Raw genomic sequence first — 20,906 nt, forward strand, 5'->3', positions numbered from 1 at the left:
TCATTTACTCTCCCTAGTTTCTGGGAGCAGCATTATTTACCTAGGTGAGACACTTCTATTCAAAGTTTTAAAATCATATTTACTATTAGCCTATAAGACAGTGGGATTTCATGAGGCTTCTTCATACATCCTTTTGATTAACCCTCCTACTCTTCCTCCTTCCTTCCTTCATATTGTATGATTTCAGCCACATAAGACTGATACTTCTTGGTTCTAGGGGTCATGCAGGTACACACAGCCCTCAGGCAGAAGCAGCTAATGGCCCCCGGGATGTTAAAGGGCCCCTACATGACCCACGTGCCGTGGACTACATCATCCACTTATGACTCAGCTAAGCCCTTATGTACATATGTGAGCCCCGTCATCTGCATATGATATAGCCACGTCAACCCCCTGTGCTAATGCGCTAGCCAGTTTTAAAAGCTGGATATGCCATCTTTCTCTCTGCACACTGACTTCCCAGGCCTGTGTACACCCCCTCTAATAAACTCCTAAGCAGGTTTGGTGTGTGTCCCATGTTTCCTTGTCACTCACACCAGGTAATTTCATCGGTGCCGTGACTTGGATGGCTCTCCCACCCCAAGCCCCTCTCATGGGGTCAGGATCCGGAACTGGGTATTTTTTCCACAGCAACCACATGTTCCATTTGCCTGAGCACAGTTTCTATGCACACCACCTGTTACATAAGTTTCCCTCATTCTGGTCAGCTTAACTGTTTCATCGAACCAGTGGAATTGACCATTGAGCTCCCGACAATCTTCTGGTGTTCCTGGAAATGGGGGCGGGGGTGGACAGCCCCCAACCATGGTCTTTAAGGCTACGGTTGAGTCCTTTGCTGACATTCATCTCTGGATTGCTTCCCTTAGCAAAAATCATGTTTGGATGACCCAGGGTCGGTCCTCCCGCCACTGGGAGCCCAGGTTCGCTCAGATTCTTCTTTCTCTTTTTTCTTTTTCTCCCCGCCCCCCCCATGAAAGGCCACTCAGAGTGGCCTATGGCCTCTGGCTTCCAAGTCACCCTGACCGGATTCACTCAGGCTGTAGCACCCCACCTGTGGGCAGAGGGCTCTCTCCTACAGGTCCTGTGGTGTTTGCCACCAATTTATACCCCACCTATAGAGGGAGATGTGCCTTGTGGAATTGCTGTTTAATAGGTTTTCACGGTTTCAGCTATAGGTAGCAAGCCATTCAAGTCCCGGGATGCCTTTTAGGGGCCCTGAAATCCCAGGCCTTAATGCCCTACTTACAGATTCTCACACTTGTCCATCTTTGTGAAAAAAAAATGACCTAATTACAATTTAGATAACAATCAAAAGTGGCCACCTAACCGCACCTTTGATCCCAATATGTTACGGGAACTTTCTAACTACTATCAGCACACAGGCAAATGGAAGGAGTTTCCTTATATCCGAGTCTTTTACTATCTAAGTTCTAAGACTAAGCCCTCTGTTTTTGCAAGTTGTTCACCCGCTCACATGTTCCTGGCTATGTCATCTGAACTGGAACAACCCTCCACTTCTGCTCTGGACCCAGGTAATGAGCCCCGCCTTTTCGACCTCAGTGGGCAGCTACCTCCATCCCTTTCAACTCCTACCTCAATTCATCCAGCCCCTACCCCTGCTCCTTTAGCTCCTACCGATGTCCCTCCAGCTCCTACCCCCATTCCTTCAGCTACTGCTCTGGACCCTGCTAAGGAATCCACACCTTCCCAACCTCAACAGACAGATACTTCCATTCCTTTACTTCCCACTGCCTTACTGCCTTCCTCTGCTCTCTCTTCAGCTCTCTCTCCCCCACATTAACTACTCCATCAGCCCATCTGGATCATTCTTCCTCTCCGGTGCCTGGCCACAGCAGCCTCCCTGCTCTGGCACCAACCTTTACCCCACTTCTCACATGCTCACATGCTGTGGAACCCAAACCAAGCCGGCTGCAGTTTTCCCATTGTGAAAGGTGGCTGGCGTGTTCCTTTGTCTCTCTCAGAACTCTCCCATATAGAACAAAAACTGAGGTCCTATACATCTAATTCTACCACTTTCATAAAGCAATTCCAATATATTACCCAGTCTTATAATCTCACCTTTCGTGATATTTGCATGATATAATAACATACTTCCTGAAGAGTGCAGGTGAGTGTGGGAGCAGGCTGGATTACGTGCAGATGAGATTCACCAAACACATGCAACACACCTTCTGGGGGCAGAGGTAGTCCCCGAGCAGGAACCTCACTGGGACTATAACACTCCTGGTGGGATTTTAACTAGGGATTAGTTTTTTACTTGCCTCCTGGCCAAGCCAGTAAACTATAATAGGCTCGCAGAGGTCATTCAATATATGAAGGTAAATCCTTCTGCATATTTGGAATGCCTCACTAAAGCCCTGTTACAATATACTAACTTAGATCCAGAAACCACGGAAGGCAGACAGTTACTCATTACTCATTTTTTTTCTCAGTGCTACCCTGACATTAGGGCTAAACTTAGACGTTTGGAGAAATGCCCCTTGACCCCGCAGGCAGAAGTCTTAGAGTTGGCTTTTAAGGTGTACCATGCAAGAAATGACAAAGCCCGCAATCATTGCGCGTGCTAGCCATGGCCCTCTGACCAGCTGAGGTGACAGACCTCATCATCCATGCTGTCTGTGCTGCTCCCTATCCCCTGGGGCTCGAGAACCACCAGGCCCGTGTTTCAAATGTGCTAGAACTGGTCTCTGGACCCAAGCACACCCTAATCCTCATATTGGCCCCACAAGACTTTGTCCGAGATGCCATAGGGAAGGACATTGGGCAGTTGATTGTCCTTGTTCATATCGTGGCATGGAGACATCAAACCCAGAAAACTCCCAAGTTGAACTTCTAGGTCCAACCATGGATGAATGAGGCTGCCTGGGCTCCTTTGACCTGACCACAACCATCATCTGTAACAGGGTACACATCATGCTATCAGGATGGCCATCTCAATTCTCTTGGACACCAGAGGCACACACTTGGTACTGAGGGAATTCTGGGGGCCTACCTCTCCTCATAGCTTCCTTATTGTCGGGGTAGGGGGACAGTCTTATCTACCTCAAAAGACCCTACAACTTAACTGTATTATTAGGGGTATTTATCTCACTCATTTTAGTCATGCCAACCTGCTTGTACCTCTTATGGGAAGAGATTTTTTTTAAGCAAAAGTAGAAGCTTCCATTTCATTTGCTTCTTCCATTCACCTTACCCCAGACTTGCCAGCAGCTCCCCTCCTCCTTGCCTCCCAACCTCCCAGCTCCAATTGTCTTTTCCTCTACCAGCCTCTCAGGTGAACCCCCAAGTCTGGGACACCCAAAACCCCTCTGTTACTAAACACCATTCCCCCATCATTATCCAATTACAAGATCCTACTAAGTACATTACCCAAGCTCAGTACCCCCTCTTTCCAGAGCCTTAGGGGACTTAAGCCTATTATCTCTCACCTTCTAAGAAAAAAGCTCCTTCGTCCAACCTCTTCTCCATTTAACACTCCTATACTGCTGTTAAAAAACCTAATGGAACCTGTTGCTTGGTTCAAGGCCTCCAGCTCATTAACTTTGCAGTGGTCCCTCTTTGTAAAAGGAGCTGTGGGCAGGTCTGCTTTTTGTCCCACCCAGCTCCTGCCCAGTTAGATTTACACCAGAAATAACAACACACAAATTGTAATCATTTAAACACTTCCTAACTCATTAGCTCTAGTCTCTTACTGGCTAACTCACATCTTAATTAACCCATTTCTATTAATGTGTATTGTCATTTGACTGTGGCTTACCGGCATGAATCTAATCAGCGTCCGTCTTGGAGAGGAGAGCCATGGCATCTGCCACACTGCCTTCTTCCTCCCAGCATTCTATTCTGTTTAGTCCACCCACCTAAGGGCTGGCCTATCAAAAGGCCAAGGCAGTCTCTTTATTTAACCAATGAAAGGAACACCTAGACAGAAAACCCTCCTACACCATTTCCCCCTTTTCTGTTTAAACAAAAAAGAAGGCTTTAACTTTAACATAGTACAATTACATATAACAAAAGAGTTATCAAGCAAGAATCACAGTTATAATATTTAGATCTATTTTATCATAACATTGGAAAACTATAACCATCTATCTATTCTTCTACTCTATCAAAGACTCCAGAAGGATAATATTACTTAAGTAAACAAGAAGTAAGCAACTTCCAAAACTCTAGAAATGACAGAGACATCTTGCTGCCTGGACAGTCACCTAAAGTTCTTCAGCCTACAGGCCCATAGTATCCAGCAGACATTTCCATGAAGCAGAAAAATATAAGACAGTTTAGTCCATCGTGCTTCCCTAAGTAATCCTTCACCCACATTCTTGTAAGTCACCCCAATAAAACTCATTGAGTCCACTAAGCTTTAGAGATGACTCAGTAGTTAAGAACACTGTCTGCTCTTTTAGAAGACTCACTTTGAATTCCCAGCACCCCAGTACATGGGCACTCAATCTGTAACCGCACTCAAGGACATCCAATGTCCTCTTCTGAGTCTGCTAGCACTAGGAATACACATGGCACACAAAGACATACATGTAGACAAAACATGCCTAAAAGGAAAAAATCAAATATAAACTTCATTGGTTCGCCAAGTTAAACTTTGTTGGCTCCAGCTTTGGTTTGTCATTTAGTTCCTTATCTGGGACAAGTAGATGTGGTCATTGTTTCCACAGGAATGGTGTCAAACATCTGTGCTTTGTGTTACCCTATAGGTTTTTTGTTTTTGTTTTTTTGAAACAGGGTTTCTCTGTAGCTTTTGAGCCTGTTCTGGAACTAGCTCTTATAGACCAGGCTGGCCTTGAACTCACAGATATCCACCTGCATCTGCCTCCCAAGTGCTGGGGTTAAAGGCATGCGCCATCACTGCACAGTTTTACACTATAGTTATCTTTCATTTATTGATTTATGAGGGGTGGGAACATCAAGATGAATTTGAAAAGTTAGATCTCTTTTTCTCTCTCCCACAGAGGGTATGACCCCCACATTTATGCCAACATTAGTTATAATTTCTATTCCTGATGAAGGACATTGTAGCCAGGGCAGCATGGAAGCTTAAAGAAGTCCTAGTCTGCATTTCCCTGATAGGTATAAAACATTTTTTTTGTTTCTTTTGGTTTTAGTTTGGTTTATTGTTGTTGTGTGTTCATTGGTTTTCTGTTTTGCTCTTTTTCCTTCATGAATCCTAAATTTACTATATTGTTAGAAGATTTCTTCTCTTGCTTTCCTACAGACAAATCCTCCCATATACACTCCCTGCTAACTTTCAAATCATGCTGTCTTTTTCATTAAGTGTTATGGTATACATATATGTCTATGTCTTCACATATATATCTGTAAATAACCTACTCAATACATATATTACTGATATATTTTCAGTGCTGGCCATTTGGTATTGAACAGCCTGTTGGTGTGCTTTTCCTGCAGGAAACTATTTCTTCTGCTTCCAACATTCCCCAGTTGCTTGTGGTTTTCTGTGTAGGGTTGAGGCATTGTGGGCTTTTCCCCATCCACTTTGGCATGTCCATTGTTCTTGTTTTTTTCCAGCTCACAATTGGGAGGTCATGTTAGTGATATTTACACACAGCGCTTCTCTCATTGCTAGGTGTGATGGTTATTCTTGGTTTTCAGCTTGACTACATCTGGAATGAAATACAATCCAAAAATGGAGGACACAACTGTAAGATTATTTTTGTTTGTTCTGAAGTGACTGAATACACTTCCAGTCTGGAACTTTAAGATAGGCAGACAGATACTCTTAATCCACATCTTCAGGTTGAAAGACACACAGCTTTGATCAGGATAGACAGGTTGGAAGATACAACCTTTTAATCTGGGCCACTTCTGTTGGAAGCCTATATAAGGACCTGGAAATTACAATCATTTTGCTCATTGTCTGTTTGTTATCTCATTTTATTCCTAGCACGTCAATTCCTTCACTGGCATAGGAGCCTACTTCTTTGGAAATTCCAGCATATACTGAAGACCAGCTGAGATATTCAATCTTGTGCACTAAATACTACTAAATTTGTGGACTGTTTAGTCACATCTCGCCCTTGTTGGATTACATGGACAGCAAACTTAAAATCAATCCAGTAAATCCCCGCTATATATAAGAATATATAAATTCATTCTATCAGTTCTATTACTCTAGAGAACCTCAACAAATACACTAAGAGACACAATCTCACAACAAAATCCCCGGTCCTCTGCCTCTTTATACACCCTCTCTTCAAAAATGATGCTTGAGCCTTAGGTTCAAGAATGTTTTACAGATATATCCAGCAGGCCTTATCTCCACAACTCTACATTGTGGTTAGTTGTGGATATTTGCAGTGGTCTCTGTTGAAAAGAGAAGTTTCCCCAGTGGGTGATGGTGCATGGCCTTTAATCCCAGCATTTGGGAAGCAGAGGCAGGGCAATTTCTGTGAGTTCATAAACAGCCTGGTGTACAGAGCAAGTTTCAGGACAGGCTCCAAAGCTACACAGAGAAATTCTGTCAGAGAGAGAGAGAGAGAGAGAGAGAGAGAGAGAGAGAGAGAGAGAGAGAGAAAGTTTCCTTGATGAAGTATTAAGACTAAGCTTAGCTGTGGGCACAAGGAAAAATATTTAGCTGTTTGTTAGGGATTATGATGGCTTAGTAAAATGGCAGTTGTTTGTTTTCCTCCAAGATTCATGTCTTCACCAGCACCAGAAGGAAGCTGGATTTCCACTACCAATCAACCATGGTGTCTGAAGTTTTGTTAAGAGGGTCTTAAATCCAGCAAAAGAGATGCTTACTTCCACCAAGGTATGCTTGCCACTACTGCATCCTTAGGGCTATTGTGCCAGGATGATGATTGATGTGTTTCATAGGCATCATAGCTGCCTAGGACTGTTTCTTGACTCCCTTTTTTGGAAGATTGTATGGTATTTTGGGTCCCATGAAAGCTATTCTTCAGGGACCAATTTACATTATCTTGAGGCAATGTCTCTGTGTTCCTCCAGATGTTGAAATCTCACTATGTAGAGCTGGATGGTCTTGAACTCAGAGTTCCCCTCGCCCGTGACTCCCAAGTGCTGGGTTAAAAGGTTTGCATGACCTTGCTGAACTGTATGTAACTTTTTGTTATCAAACTTTTTTGTTTGTTTTTTTGAGAGAGGTCCTTGCGGTGTAGCCTTTGCTGGCCTGGAACTCAGGCTCCTGGAACTTGCAGAGATATGCGTGCCTTCTATCTCCTGAGTGCTGGGGTTAAAAGTGTGTGTCACTACTTCCCGTCCTGTTATACTTTGACAATTGCCCAGGATAACTGCACAGTCTACTTGACAGAAATGTGTGACCAACAAGATCTCTTGTTTACTGAACTTAAAGACTTCTGTTACACTAAATTGGAAACTCTAATTGAAATAAATGAATATAACATACCAGGTGAATATAACGTACCAAATTTGAACTACATGAAATAAGTAATGTAAACAGAACTCAAACTAAAGCAGTTATAAAATGTCACCTTTAAAACAACCCCATGACCACACTGACAGGATTCTAGCAGAACTGCAGATAGTAACCAACCAAAACGGCTTCTTAAAATACTTCTTGACACACAAAAAAGGAAAAGTTCTTGACTTTTAGTATTGCTTGTTATTACACCAGATAATGAGGTGAGCATGGTAGCACATGCCAGATTCTAGAGGCAGAGTTAGGTGAATCTCAGTGAGTTCAAGGCTGCCCTGGTCTTCAAAGTGAATTCCAGGCAAGTCAGAGCTGTTACAAAGAGAAAAATCTGTCTTGAACAAACAATAGATAGATAGATAGATAGATAGATAGATAGATAGATAGATAGATAGATAGATAGATCCAAAAAGATGAGACAACCAAAAAGAAACTACAAACTGATACAATCCTTTAAACAAATTTCTGAGCTCAGGAAGATGGCAAATGCCTTTAATCTCAGCACTCCTGATGAGGAGGCTGACTGATCTCTGGGAAGTGAAGGGCACCTTAGTTTACTCTTTAAAAAGTAGTTCCAGGACTTCCAGGATTACACAGAGAAACCCTGTTACAAAAAGAAGAAGAAGAAGAAGAAGAAGAAGAAGAAGAAGAAGAAGAAGAAGAAGAAGAAGAAGAAGAAGAAGAAGAAGAAGAAGAAGAAGAAGAAGAAGAAGAAGAAACCAAAAGTAAAATTTATTATTAGCTATTTCACATTTACCCACAGATGTATACATATACTCACAGCCTGTGTGTGTTTGTGCGTGAGCACCTCAAATCCTGCCTGTCCTCACCTCCTATCTCTCTACTGCTCTCTCTCCTATCTCTATCCTGGTCCACAATTCCAACACATCTCTATTATGTTCCCCTCTATTCACTTTCCTTCGGGATTCCCTTAGATTAACCCGGCCCATCTGCGAAACTGTGGACGGTGGGTTTGGAGTTACTATTGGAGCCTGCTGGGCTCAGCAGAGGACTAGAGCTAAAGGCAGTGATTCTTCCACAATTCATTCATAGCCAACATTTGAGAGGTAAAGAGTGGGCAGTGTGAGCCTTTCCCTTTCCTAGACTGATGGTGGTCTAATGTGAGGTCAATGCAAGTAAGTACAGCTGGAATGGGTTACTGATTACAACAGCTGTATCAAGTCTATAGCATGGCATGTCTTAGTCCTTTCTCCCCCCCCCCCCCCCCCCCCCCCCCCCCCCCCCCCCGCTTATTCCCTTTCCTCCTCCTCTTCCTCAGTGTTCCCAGAGCCACTGGCTTTTGTAGGATTGGTACCAAATACCTTCCTTATTTTCTGCATCTGGGACAGCAAGAATCTCTGCATTCCCCATTGCATCTTTATAAAATTTTATATTTTACCTAAAAAACACCTTTAACATGAGTCACAGAAGACAAACTTGTTTCTGAGAAAAAAGACAAGACCACCATCTAGTGGTGAGAACTTTACAGCGCTGGATGAACTCATCTCTGGGCTGTTAGCAATGGGGTGACAATGACACGCCCCCCCCTTTCCCCTCAAAATCCAAGTTCCTGAAATGTCTCTCCGCAAAGCAAAATTGCAGTATTTGGTTTTGGCTTCTCATGTTTGTGTTAGCGATGGACGGTGGCATCTGAATTTAACCTACTATCGTTTGTGTAAGTAGGTAACCCGGGAGTCTGGTAGTCACGTAGAGGTTAGGCTGCCTGTCTTTTATCTGAAGGGTTCTGAACTCACTGTCGGGTCAGATACAGGGATGCAGCGTACCTCCTAGATCCAGATCTGCTCTAGGCTGGCAGCAAGCATGAGGGGAGCTGTGCAGATCCGGTCCAGGGCAGCCTGACAGCTGGAGCTGTGGGGATGGAAGCCTGAGACGCAGGAAGAGCAGGAAGAGCGCCGGGTCTCACTGGGGAGGAGACACTCAACCGGAAATAGCGTTTAGAGAAAGTCATTTGCCACTGGTCAGGTGTAGAGGAAGTGCACGCTGGGCGGGCTTAGAGGAGGGGTTTAAAGCTGGGGAGGAGGATTGCTGAGGCCGGTAAGTTGTTCGGAGGAGCAAAAGACTGAAGGGACGAGTACTATTCCCTGTCGGGGACTTGCACGGTGGGGAATCCGTGTTGTGCAGACCTGGGAACGAGGACGCGGCGGGTGTCGCGGGGACGCGAAAACTCCCCGGAGCCGCCGCCTCCACGCCGGGCGGCCTGGGAAAGTCAGCAGTTGGGGAATCGCAGCCGGGTGGCCCTGGAACCTCCCAGGTCAGAGGAGCTGCGGGGCTGGGACCCAGGAGGGAAGGGACCAGAGCTGTTTCTCCGCTGCTCATAAGGAAACTGGCTCTGAAATTCTACTGTGGATTTCTGGCCCTCGTCGGTACATTTTAGATAATATGACTTGAACCAATCCTGACAGGTTTTTTTTTCTCCATTGACCTTCTGATTGCTAAAATATTCTCATAAAAATAGCCTATTAGAATATTTGAGTTTATGTGTTGATGTTTGTAAATACAGTTCTCTGTGCTGTGGTGAACAAAACAAAGCTCTTCAAATTTACGTTCATCTACGCCAACTTTGTTGTTACACCACTTCGCTATTCAAGAGAATGGCACACAGAATTAGGGATTCTGCATTTCTAGATCTCTTTTATATATTAGTCATGAAATGAACGCCTGCAAATTTAATTGAATCCGAAAGTATTTTTTGTGAGCTCTATTAACGTTTAAAAGTAAACTTTATTTGCCTTTAAATTTTCATATGACACGTATATACTTTGTGATGTAAATAGAGCATTTTTAAAAAGTGTCTTTGGCAGACTTGGTGGCACACACCTTTAATCCCACCACAGGGGAGGCAGACTACGTGGGTCTCAACAATTTTGAGGCTACTCTGGTCTACCTAATGAGTTCCAGGACAGTCACAGCTTCATGGGGGAGACCCTGTCTCAAAAAAGGAAAGAAGAGAAAAGAAAAAAAATGTGTATTTTTCTGCTGAGTTCTTTATGTGCAGCTTAAAGATGGGAAAAACGCAGTATGCTTTCTATAATATTAGGTCACAGTATTTTCACAGTTACAAAAGGTATTATAAGCTACCTGGTGGTGCTGGCCACGCCTTCAGTCCCAGCATTTGGGAGGCATACACAAGTGATCTGGGAGTTCCTTGCCAGCCTGGTCTACAGAGCAAGTATTAGGACAGCCTGCTCTACACAGGGAAATGTGTCTCGGGGGAGAAAAACGAAAAAAGGAATGAAAAGGTGTTATAGTATAAAATAATCTTAGGAAGCATCTTTTGAATAATTACAATAACTCATCTACATTAGAAAAAATAGCTAGAATAGCCTTTTGTCTCCTTACCTCAAGAAAATCACTCAGCACATGGACGCATGATCAAACTTATTTTTTGATTCTTGAATTTGCTTCATTTTTTTATATTTATTTATTTATTATGTATACAATATTCTGTCTGTGTGTATGTCTGCAGGCCAGAAGAGGACACCAGACCTCATTACAGATGGTTGTGAGCCACCATGTGGTTGCTGGGAATTGAACTCAGGACCTTTGGAAGAGCAGGCAGTGCTCTTAACCACTGAGCCATCTCTCCAGCCCGAATTTGCTTCATTTTGACATATGAACTCACTGCATTGCTCTGTCTGCCTCCAAACTTACCAGGTAGACCAGGCTGTTTTGGAACTCATAGAATTCCACCCACTTGTTTCTCCCAGGTGCTAGGACTAAAGGTGTGCACCAACACAACTGTTGGAACTGAAACTGTTGGTTTTTTTATTCTGTGGTCTGTTGACAGCCAGTAGTGTGACAGTGGACTTCTCCAGGAGGAGGGGCCATGCCTGGACCCTGCTCAGAGGGCTTTGTACAGACACTGGATGTTACAGAACTGCAGTGATCTGGTTTCTGTGGGTGAAACTGCATTGCTTCAGACTCCCTTGCTCCTCCTCAGGGTGTCTTGGCAAATTACCCTGCACGTTTGTGACCCTTTGAGAGATCTAAGGCTTCTATCAAATGGGGGCTATGGTAAATTCAGGATGTCACTAGTGTATAATATTCTTGTCCCAATAATTCAGTGTTGTTTCTGCACCTGAGTTTTGACTGAGCTGTTATTGGAAGTGGCATTCAAGTTACACTAACTGAAAACACTTTCTAAATATTTTCAGCATTCTGACATTGATGACAATTGGGGAATCACTTGTATAATCCTGTATTTAGTTTTCTCCTTATCCACTGAGTGCAGTACTGTGTTAGAAATCCAGGTGCTTCCTGAAGAGTCTCTTTCTCATGTGCAGGGTCAACTGATCACCCAGACCTGCTCACTGTGCTGCAGAACAAAGAGGCCTGGAAGATGGAGAGGGAGGAGACAGTAGCTAAGGATGCAGGTATTTGGAGGGATTGCAGAAGGGATGGCAAAGGGGTTCAAGTGACTGTGGAAGCAGGACATGAAATCAGTTTTCCCACATTCTGTTTCACTAGAAATATTCTGGAGACTTCCATGAAGAAAGATCACAGAATTATCCTGTAGTAGGTTTGAAAACAGGTTCTACAGAAGAATTGATACTAGGAGTCAAATAAATTTTATTTGACTATGTATTGTAGAATGAGACTGCTTGTTTGTTTCCTGGCTGCCCAGACTCAAATAATAACACAGAAACTATATTAATTACAACACTGTTTGTTCACTAGCTTAGGAATATTTCTTGCTAACTCTTACATCTTAAATTAACCCATTTCTATTTATCTGTGTATCATTGTAAAGATGTGGCCTACTGGTAAGGTTCAAGCTGGTGGCTGGTGTCTTTCTCCTTTGGTACCTACATGGTGTCTCCTTGACTCCACCTATTCTCTCTATGTCTATCTCTTCCATCCTGGCTATAGTCTGCCCTGTGGTAGGCTGAAGTAGCTTCTTTATTAACCGGTGGTAAGAAAACATACTCATAGGATAAAGAGGGGAATCCTACATCAATGAATTGTGAGGGATACTGTTCTTATTTGTTCATATCACTGATCTTGTCATCATTCCATATTAATTGGTTTTCATTTCTATGAATTTAGTGTATTATAAAATGATCAAATTAATACCTCTAGGCTTATTTATTGCATTCACAATCTTGAAGCTTTTGATATTCTAGCACATTCTCTGCTTTTTAGTGTTAATGTCACCATTATTTCTGAAAATAATACCAGCATAGTTTTATAAGAAATCAGAAAGTATATTTACAGGCTGCCACTCCATCTGTACTGTCTCCCCATGGTGATCGCCTGGTGTCCATGGTCATGACAATTCCTTGTGGTTTCCATTGCTGTAATTTTAATATACTGAGAGCTCACCTCTAAGTTTAATCCTCTTAGTATTTTCTGCCTCTGTTGTTCCTTGGTACTTTAAGGATTACTCTCTGTAAAACAGGCTAATGGGATTCAGGTAGGAATTGCTTGGAGTCTTAGGGAAGACAGACCTCCCTCTAGGTTGTCTTGTGTTTGAAAAGAACGTGAGGCATGTGTCAATTTTAACATGCTTTATGTATTCTCGTGTTTTCTGTCTGCTGCAGATATCTGCATTCCCAGGTTTGTCACATGTACCCTTCTTGTTGGTCAAAGACTTTCTGTCTAATGGACCGTTTTATCATTTGCTGTCACTCTTTATTCTGTCTTTTGATACTTTTGTCTTGATCTTTCTGTCACTATTGTAATTATCGTAAGTCTACTGCTGTCCCTAGTCATAGCATTATAAAAAAATTCATTCTTTCTCAATATTTTCCATCTTTAGATATGCAATGACTTTTTCTCATAAAAGTACATATTTTAATGTCAGCTCTCATTTTTCATTCCTTAAATTATGTATTTATATCTTTTGCTTAGATAAAAAATTTATCTATTTACATTTCAAAAAATTACTGAAAGAGATGCATTTGTTATTGTTTAGAAAGTTGAGTGTGGACACTGACTAGGCAGATTCGGAATCTTTGTATATTCCATTTGTATTATTTAAGACCTATATACTTTATTATTTTTTTTTTAAATTTTTACAATTCATCCATTCAAGGCATATTTATTTATTTATTTATTATGTATACAATATTCTGTCTGCATGTATGTCTGCAGGCCAGAAGAGGGCACCAGACCTCATTACAGATGGTTGTGAGCCACCATGTGGTTGCCGGGAATTGAACTCAGGACCTTTGGAAGAGCAGGCAATGCTCTTAACCACTGAGCCATCTCTCCAGCCCCCTACTTTATTATTTTTATGTACATATTGACCATTAGAATTGCTGTTAAGCCCAGTTTATTTAATTCATTTGCTTATTTATTGAGTATGTTATTATTTGCTCCCTTTGAATTTTTTGTTATAGATTCTGGCTTTTGATCCATTGTACTATAAATAGATAGCCAATCAATGTATCTGCTTTGTAGGGTGTCTCTTCATACTTTTAATCATGATTTCCATGATTTTTTTTTTTTTACACAGTACTGTTTGTCAATTCCTACTGTTGTATCAAGTGTTACCCCTTTGTGTTACTATGCAGGCAGGATTCACTGTTTCAGACCATATATGAAAATCTCTGATTCATTGTGTGTAGGAGAAATTTGAACCTAGGTTCATGTTTTTCTATGTGGATAAATACTTTTCCCAATACCACTGTTTGAAGAGACTGTCCAGTCTACAACACGTATTTGTGTAATTTTGCTGACATTCCCCTGGTCATTGCTATTAGGCAGGTTCTGGATCTGCTGCGCTATTGCATTAGTCTGATCTGGAACCGCAGTGGTGTAACTCAAGCATTACAACATTTTTCTGAGTGCTGTGTACCCAGGGAATTTGTGTCAACATAAATTCTCGGGTTTTCTTTACAATTTCTGTGAAGGTTATTGTGGGAAGTTTAAATGTCATGCAGTTTGAACTGAGAATATAAACATTTGGTGTTCGATAACCATATGATGCTCTTTTCTCTAGGGAAGACTATTTCTCCAGCTCTCAGAATTCCTTAGGGCTTGACTAGGGTTGAGGCCTAGTGAGCTTTCTCTTCCATGTTAGCATGTCTGTTGGTGTTGTCCTTGTTCTGCTCCTGTTTAGGCAGCCCTTTGTAAGATTTGAAGTGTGTATCTTCTCTGACTTTTCTCGGAGACACAATGTCAAAGCAAATGTCCTGTTCTGGCTCTTACACTGTCCCCATCCCCTGTCTCTCAGTGATCCCTGAGCTTTGGTGAAGGAGTTGTGTTGTGTATGTGTCAGTTGGAACTGAGCATCACAACTCTACATCTTGACTGATTGTGCTTTTGTATAATAATCTCTATTCATGTTCTCAAAAAGAACTTTTCTCGATGAGTGGTGAGAACTACATTTATTTCTGGGAATAAGGAAAATTTTTAGGATACAATTAAGGATTTTGTTGATTTAAACAGAGTACCAGTTGTAGTTCTCCGCCAAGATCTGTGCCTACACTGGCCCTAGGGGAACTAGCTAGGTTTCCATTCGCAGTCATGTTTCCTGTTCTTTGGAAGGTCGTAAGTCCAATTAGAAACTGTTGGTTAGGGCTGGAGAGATGGCTCAGTGGTTAAGAGCATTGCGTGCTCTTCCAAAGGACACAAGTTCGATTCCCAGCAACCACATGGTGGCTCACAACCATCTGTAATGGGGTCTGGTGTCCTCTTCTGGCCTACAGACATATATGCAAACAGAATAGTGTGTCCATAATAAATAAATAAATATTAAAAAAAAAAGAAACTGTTGTTTACCATTAAGGTATGTGTGCCACTCTTGCACCCTGACAGTTATCATGCATAGCAGATCATATTTGTGGTTCATGGTTGCCATAAGCGGGAAGGACTGTTGGCTGGCTCCCTCCCTTGGAAACTTGAATGTTGCCTTCAGGTACCATGAAAGCTAATCTACAGAAAGAAAGTTTTAAGTTCTGATCCAGCTCTAGTCCTTTGTCTTCTGTGACTGAATTGCATGACTTCTTCAATAATAGAGACTCAACCTCTGGGAGGCAACCGTGGGCAACAGTAATGGCCTCTAATGGTTAGGGAGTCTCTTGCACAGCTGTAACCAACAACTTCTTCTCATGCCTTGTGTGGGTGATTTTGTTAGAAAATCTGTGGCTCTTGTGGCAAGAGTTATCAGCATTATCATTTACACTCTAAAATATAAATATTCAGACATGTATTTTAGGCATTTTTCCTTAGATGGATAATATTGAAGGAATAGATGGATTCCTTATGACTATTTAGACATCCTTACCGGTTTTCTTCAGTGTTTATATCTGTCATTTCTCCATAATTAAATCCCTCCCTGTTTTTCCATTTGCCCCTTCAGATGGCTTGTTCCATGTCACTCCCTTCTCTATTATCCACCCACTCACACCCACCTACCCACACCCCACGGTGCTCTCCTTCTACTTTCCTGGTTACTACAGTCACTCCAGGTTGAGGACTCACATCTGTGGGTGTGAAGCTAGGAACTTCCTAGGAGAGAGAACAACCATTGTCTGTCTTTCTGGATCTGGATTACCTCACTCAGAATGATTTTTTCTGGGTTCATCCATTTCCCTGCAAAGCTCGTGGTTTCAATTTTCTTTAGAGCTGAATCATATTCCATAGTGTATGTGAACCACACCTTCACTATCCATTTGTTAGTTGAAGGACATTGAGGTTGGTTACCTTTTGTAGCTATTGTGGGTAGAGCAGCTGTGAACATGACTGAGCAAGTGTCTGTGAAGTAGGATGTTTAATCCTTTTTGAGCATTTGCCAAGGAGTGGAACATCTGGGCCATATGCTATATTTGCTTAACTGAGGATTTTTTATACTGACTTTGAGAGTGGCTAGATTTTCTTTTTGATAGGGCTTTTAATCCCTATGGTTTTGCTTTTGATGTTGTTGGTTTAATTATCCACAGTATTCCTCTTCTTTCTCTATGGGAATTAGTGGTTTGCTGTCTTTCCCATGGTTTATTACTTCCCAGTTCCTATATTTACCTATTCTTCAAATGAAATTTATTATTTCCCATTTTTCTTAGGGATAATTCCTCTGATTTTTTCCTTTATATATTTTGCTTTTGATGTGTTGTCTTCTGTTCAGCTTTGTTGAAATGAATTGTTTTCCTTCAAAAATACCTTGAACTGCACTTACATCTCCATCAGTTTTAATATAGGATTTTTTGGATGCAATAATATGTTTGGTAGTGATTTTTTTTTCCAGTCCTAAAATGTTGTTGCATGATCTTCTGACTTTGGGAATCACTGGCCAGATATCTGGTGTTTTCTGTTGCTTGAGTCTTTTCATGTGGTTTGACATCCTTTCAGTATTAACTTTTTCTTTTTGATCCCTTATATAAAAGGCCAACAAGCCATCTATTCATTACTCCTGAAAGAGAAACTTAAAGAAGAGGAACAGAAGGAAATGGCTGGCTCTCCAGTAAACATGTCCCAGGTCAGTGGTCAGGTCCACTCCTTTTCTAGTAATGTTGTATATTCAGACATTGAAACCTATAATTTTCTGGTTCTGATTATTTTTTAAATTTTATTATAGAAAATATACAAACAAACAAGAATAAAATCACACACTGAAAATAACCAGATCTACAGAGTACACATCCTGATGTACTTTCATGTAGTTAGAGTAGTAGTTGGGAACAGAAGCTCTTGAGCCTCACATGGGATTTTATATTTTCAGTATCAAAATATACTTTTCTGAACTTGTTTACTACGAAAAAGAAAACCTGATGAAATTAGAACTAGAAAAGCTCTTAGCTTCATCTCCTTTTTCAAAACTTGTGTTCATTACCTTCATTGAGTCCTACCTCAACCCTGATATTTAACCTTTCTTGTTCTCTTTCCTCATTTCTTGCTGTGCCCACTTGTACATTGTTTTCATATACACATGTGGTTGGCTAGATTCTGCAGACAAGGGAAAACATGGTTTCTTCTTTCTACCACTGTGTGACTTCACTTAATATTGCATATTTTAAATCCTTCCATCTTCCTACAAATTTTATTACATTTTTTTCTTCTGCTGCATAGTATTCCTTTTTATATGTATACCATTTTCATTGTACATTCGTCTTTTGTTAGACAATTTACTTGATTACATAATTTTGTTATGATGAATAATGGAGCAATGTTTCTGGGGTGTAAATATCTCTATGTTGGGGTATGCAGTTCTCTGGTTGTCTTCCCAGGAGTGACAATCCTGGGTCATGAATTAGTTCCATCTTCAATTTTTTTCAGTAATCTACAGACTTATTCCCACAATGGCTATATTATTTCACAGACCCCCCCACACATAAAACAGTTAATGACGGTCCTTTCTTCTCTACATCCTCTCAACATTTGGTGTCGGGTTAGTTGATAACAGCCATTCTAAGCCTGGAGTGATACACTATTTCAAAGTAATTTTAGTTTGTGTTTCCATGATGACATTTTAAAGACCCTGAAGACTTGAAATATTTATTGGCCATTTGTGGTTTTTGTCTTTAAAACAGTCTCTGTTCATTTCATTTGCCTATTTGCTGACTGGCAGTTTTATTTCCTTGGTTGATGTAATTCTCAGTAAATTCTAGGTATGAGCCCCTATTGAAAATGTTTCAGGTACAGATTCATTTTTATTTGATACAACATGAATACTAAAAAGCACACTGAGGACTACAAAATTCAGACACAATAGCTCAAATTTTCTCCAGAGCCATTCTTCTGTGCTATATTATATTAGGAAAGCACTGAAAAGTGACTATAATACTCAAACAATTTAATATCTTCATTTACTAACAGGAAGTCTATGTCACTTCTGAATGCATTCTCAGTTACTACACATAAATGTACATTTACGACTTAGCTGCAACTGAAATCATTATTTGGCGTGGTTTTGGATTTCGCTCAGTTTGTATAATTCTTTCAGAATGAAATATTCTTCAGAACTTCTGAAATTGTACTTGTCTAAGTTGCCTTATGCCTATTACTTACAATTTTAGATTATATCAAATGTGGCTGATATAGATTTTTCTATCTGCTTGGTAGTGTCTCAAATATTCTTATAAAAGCAATCCCACATGTTACCTCTTCTTATATGTTAATGTAAAACTCTTCTTATATGTTAATGTAAAACTTCTTATATGTTAATGTAAAACTTAATAGTATACAGTGCTGTTGCGCTCATATTATGGTAGGGAAAAAAATTCTTTGCCTATAAAGTTAATAATGAATTCTGCCTTCCTTTTTCTTTAATGGACTAGCATTGCACCTAGAATTTAAGCATACATGCTTCGCATGTTTTAATATAGAGTTCACAGAATTGATTCACTATCAATATTTTACTGTGATCCTCAGGTATAACATTTAAAGCACATTTCCTCATCACCGTTTTCCTTCTGACACATGTACACTTTAATCCTGTAGGATATAAACACAGCATCCATAAAAGATAAATAACCATGTCCATACCTTAAATACCTGTTGTTTTGTGTATATGCATGTGATACTATTGTTTCATTCTATATTCACAGAGTTAAGAAATTTATTATACAAGGTGACTATATTAGAAATCATTTTTGGTTGACTAATTGTCTTCACTCATCGATATTTCCACAAGACTCCTCAAATCTAGGAAAGCACTCTGTCAAGGATCACATGGTCAAACTGTACTTTTTGTTTCAGGGTCTGTTGACTTTCAGGGATGTGACTGTGGACTTCCCTCAGGAGGAGTGGGAATGCCTGAACTCTGCTCAGAGGGCTTTGTACATTGATGTGATGTTGGAGAATTACAGCAACCTGGTCTCTGTGGGTGAGATCATTTTGCTTCTAGAATTCCTATCTCATCATTTGTATATACTGACTTCATTGGTTATAAACTCCATTAAGTTGCCATGGAAACAATAGGAGACTATTGAAAGACTGGTAGGAGAAAATAACTTTTTCATGGAATTTACATTTTTTTTTATTTTCCATGTTAGCAGTATCATGCACCCCTCCTTTTGGTTCCAGAATGCATTCAGAAACTTAGTATCAGATAGTATTTTTACCCGTATATTAGAACTTCATGTCCATGATTGTACTGCCATGGTTTTGAATTCTGAGAAATTCAAGGTATGGAAACTGAAAATTCTCCCTAAATATGCTGAAGATTGTGACAGGAAATAGCAGTTGGAAGTCATTCCTGTATTCATCTACTATGTGTTCTCTTCATGTAAGGAGCAGAATACTATGTTAGATGTCTGTATTCTTTCTAAAATTCTAGCATGGGTCATGGGTTACCTCACAGGACATTTGGATTATTGCATGCAAGGCAAGCCTGGTCACCTGTGCAGAGAAAATGAGATTGCCCTGGAATGTCGAGAGAAGAGAGTAGTCATAACGAGGGTGGGCTAGTGAATGAACAGGGCAAGAATCATGGCTTCCAGTTAAAGAGAAAAGAAGAACTGAAATTCAATTCCACTAGAAAAGACTCTTGATCATTTAACATAGTGTAGTCTTCTGGCTCCAGGATGCATTCTGTCTGTTGTAATTTCTGTTAGAAGCTGCTGTGTCTATTGCACCTGAATTATGATGACTTATAATTAGTACAAAATGACGTTTTATTTGACTCTGCTGAAATGAGAGTGAAATAATTTTACAAATTTTGAGTTTAATGGGAATGTCCATGGATTAGGATTATTCTGTAATTGCCTTTCTTGCTGTTGTGTCTTCATATTAAAATCTTCATTTTCTTTTCAGTAGAGAACACACAAACCCCGTTCTGGGAAATACTCTCAGGAATCGGTGTACAGAGTAGACTTGAGAATAACCCTATCAGGAAAATTAAGAAACACAGCAGTGTGTGTAAGCTCAGACAGTGAAGGATAGAAATTAGCAATAGCTGCCCATGACAGCCCTGCCTCAAATAATCTAGAGCCTCTGATGTCTGGCAGAATACTGTTTTTACAACCATTATTATTATTTTCTTTTCCTCCTCCCTCCCCGCCCCATTTTTTCAAGACAGGGTTTCTCTGTGTAGCTTTGGAGCCTATCCTGGAACTTGCTCTGTAGATCAGGCTGGCCTCGAACTCACAGAGATAGATCCTTGCTGGGATTAAAAGTGTGCATCGCCACCACCTGGATGCATTTATTACCTTTGAAGAATCTAATGTGTTTTTCTAGAGAAAGAAATAAACCCTGTGATGCTTTTAAATTAGACTTTAATCCTTAAAGGAATTGGGTCTCCTGAACAGTATTCTGCATGGACTATCACTAGTAAGTGTAAATAATGTGAACCTGGGATTAAGCTCCTGTTTCTCAATTTCTGAGAAGAAATATTTAAACATAGAGGCATGTTTCTAGATATAATTAGTCAGTGAACTGTATACCAAAGCTGATTCCTCAATTTTATGATCTGTCCTGTGCTGTTAGACATTTTTTGTAAAGATGAGATATCTATTATTAATCACAGACACTTGAAGGCTCTTAGGCTGTTTTTGTGAGA

At 40.7% G+C, this 20,906-nt stretch overlaps 1 protein-coding gene across 8 annotated transcripts in view; it reads left to right on the forward strand.

The window, feature by feature from the left end:
* Window positions 1-20,906, forward strand: part of LOC142832742 (uncharacterized) — a 196,329-nt gene that overhangs the window by 148,596 nt on the left and 26,827 nt on the right. For 2 of the 8 annotated variants that reach the window (XM_075943480.1, XM_075943505.1), the window contains exon 2: window positions 11,752-11,841. In XM_075943480.1, coding sequence (XP_075799595.1) covers window positions 11,752-11,841 — 90 coding nt within the window. Of the gene's footprint in view, window positions 1-9,460; window positions 9,720-10,934; window positions 11,123-11,751; window positions 11,842-16,794; window positions 16,887-19,105; window positions 19,233-20,906 lie in introns of those variants that run through there. The other 6 variants (XM_075943524.1, XM_075943531.1, XM_075943537.1 and 3 more) reach the window with 6 other exon arrangements.

This window comes from Microtus pennsylvanicus, chromosome 1 (assembly GCF_037038515.1).
Source record: "Microtus pennsylvanicus isolate mMicPen1 chromosome 1, mMicPen1.hap1, whole genome shotgun sequence".
NCBI classification, from domain to species: Eukaryota; Metazoa; Chordata; class Mammalia; order Rodentia; family Cricetidae; genus Microtus; species Microtus pennsylvanicus.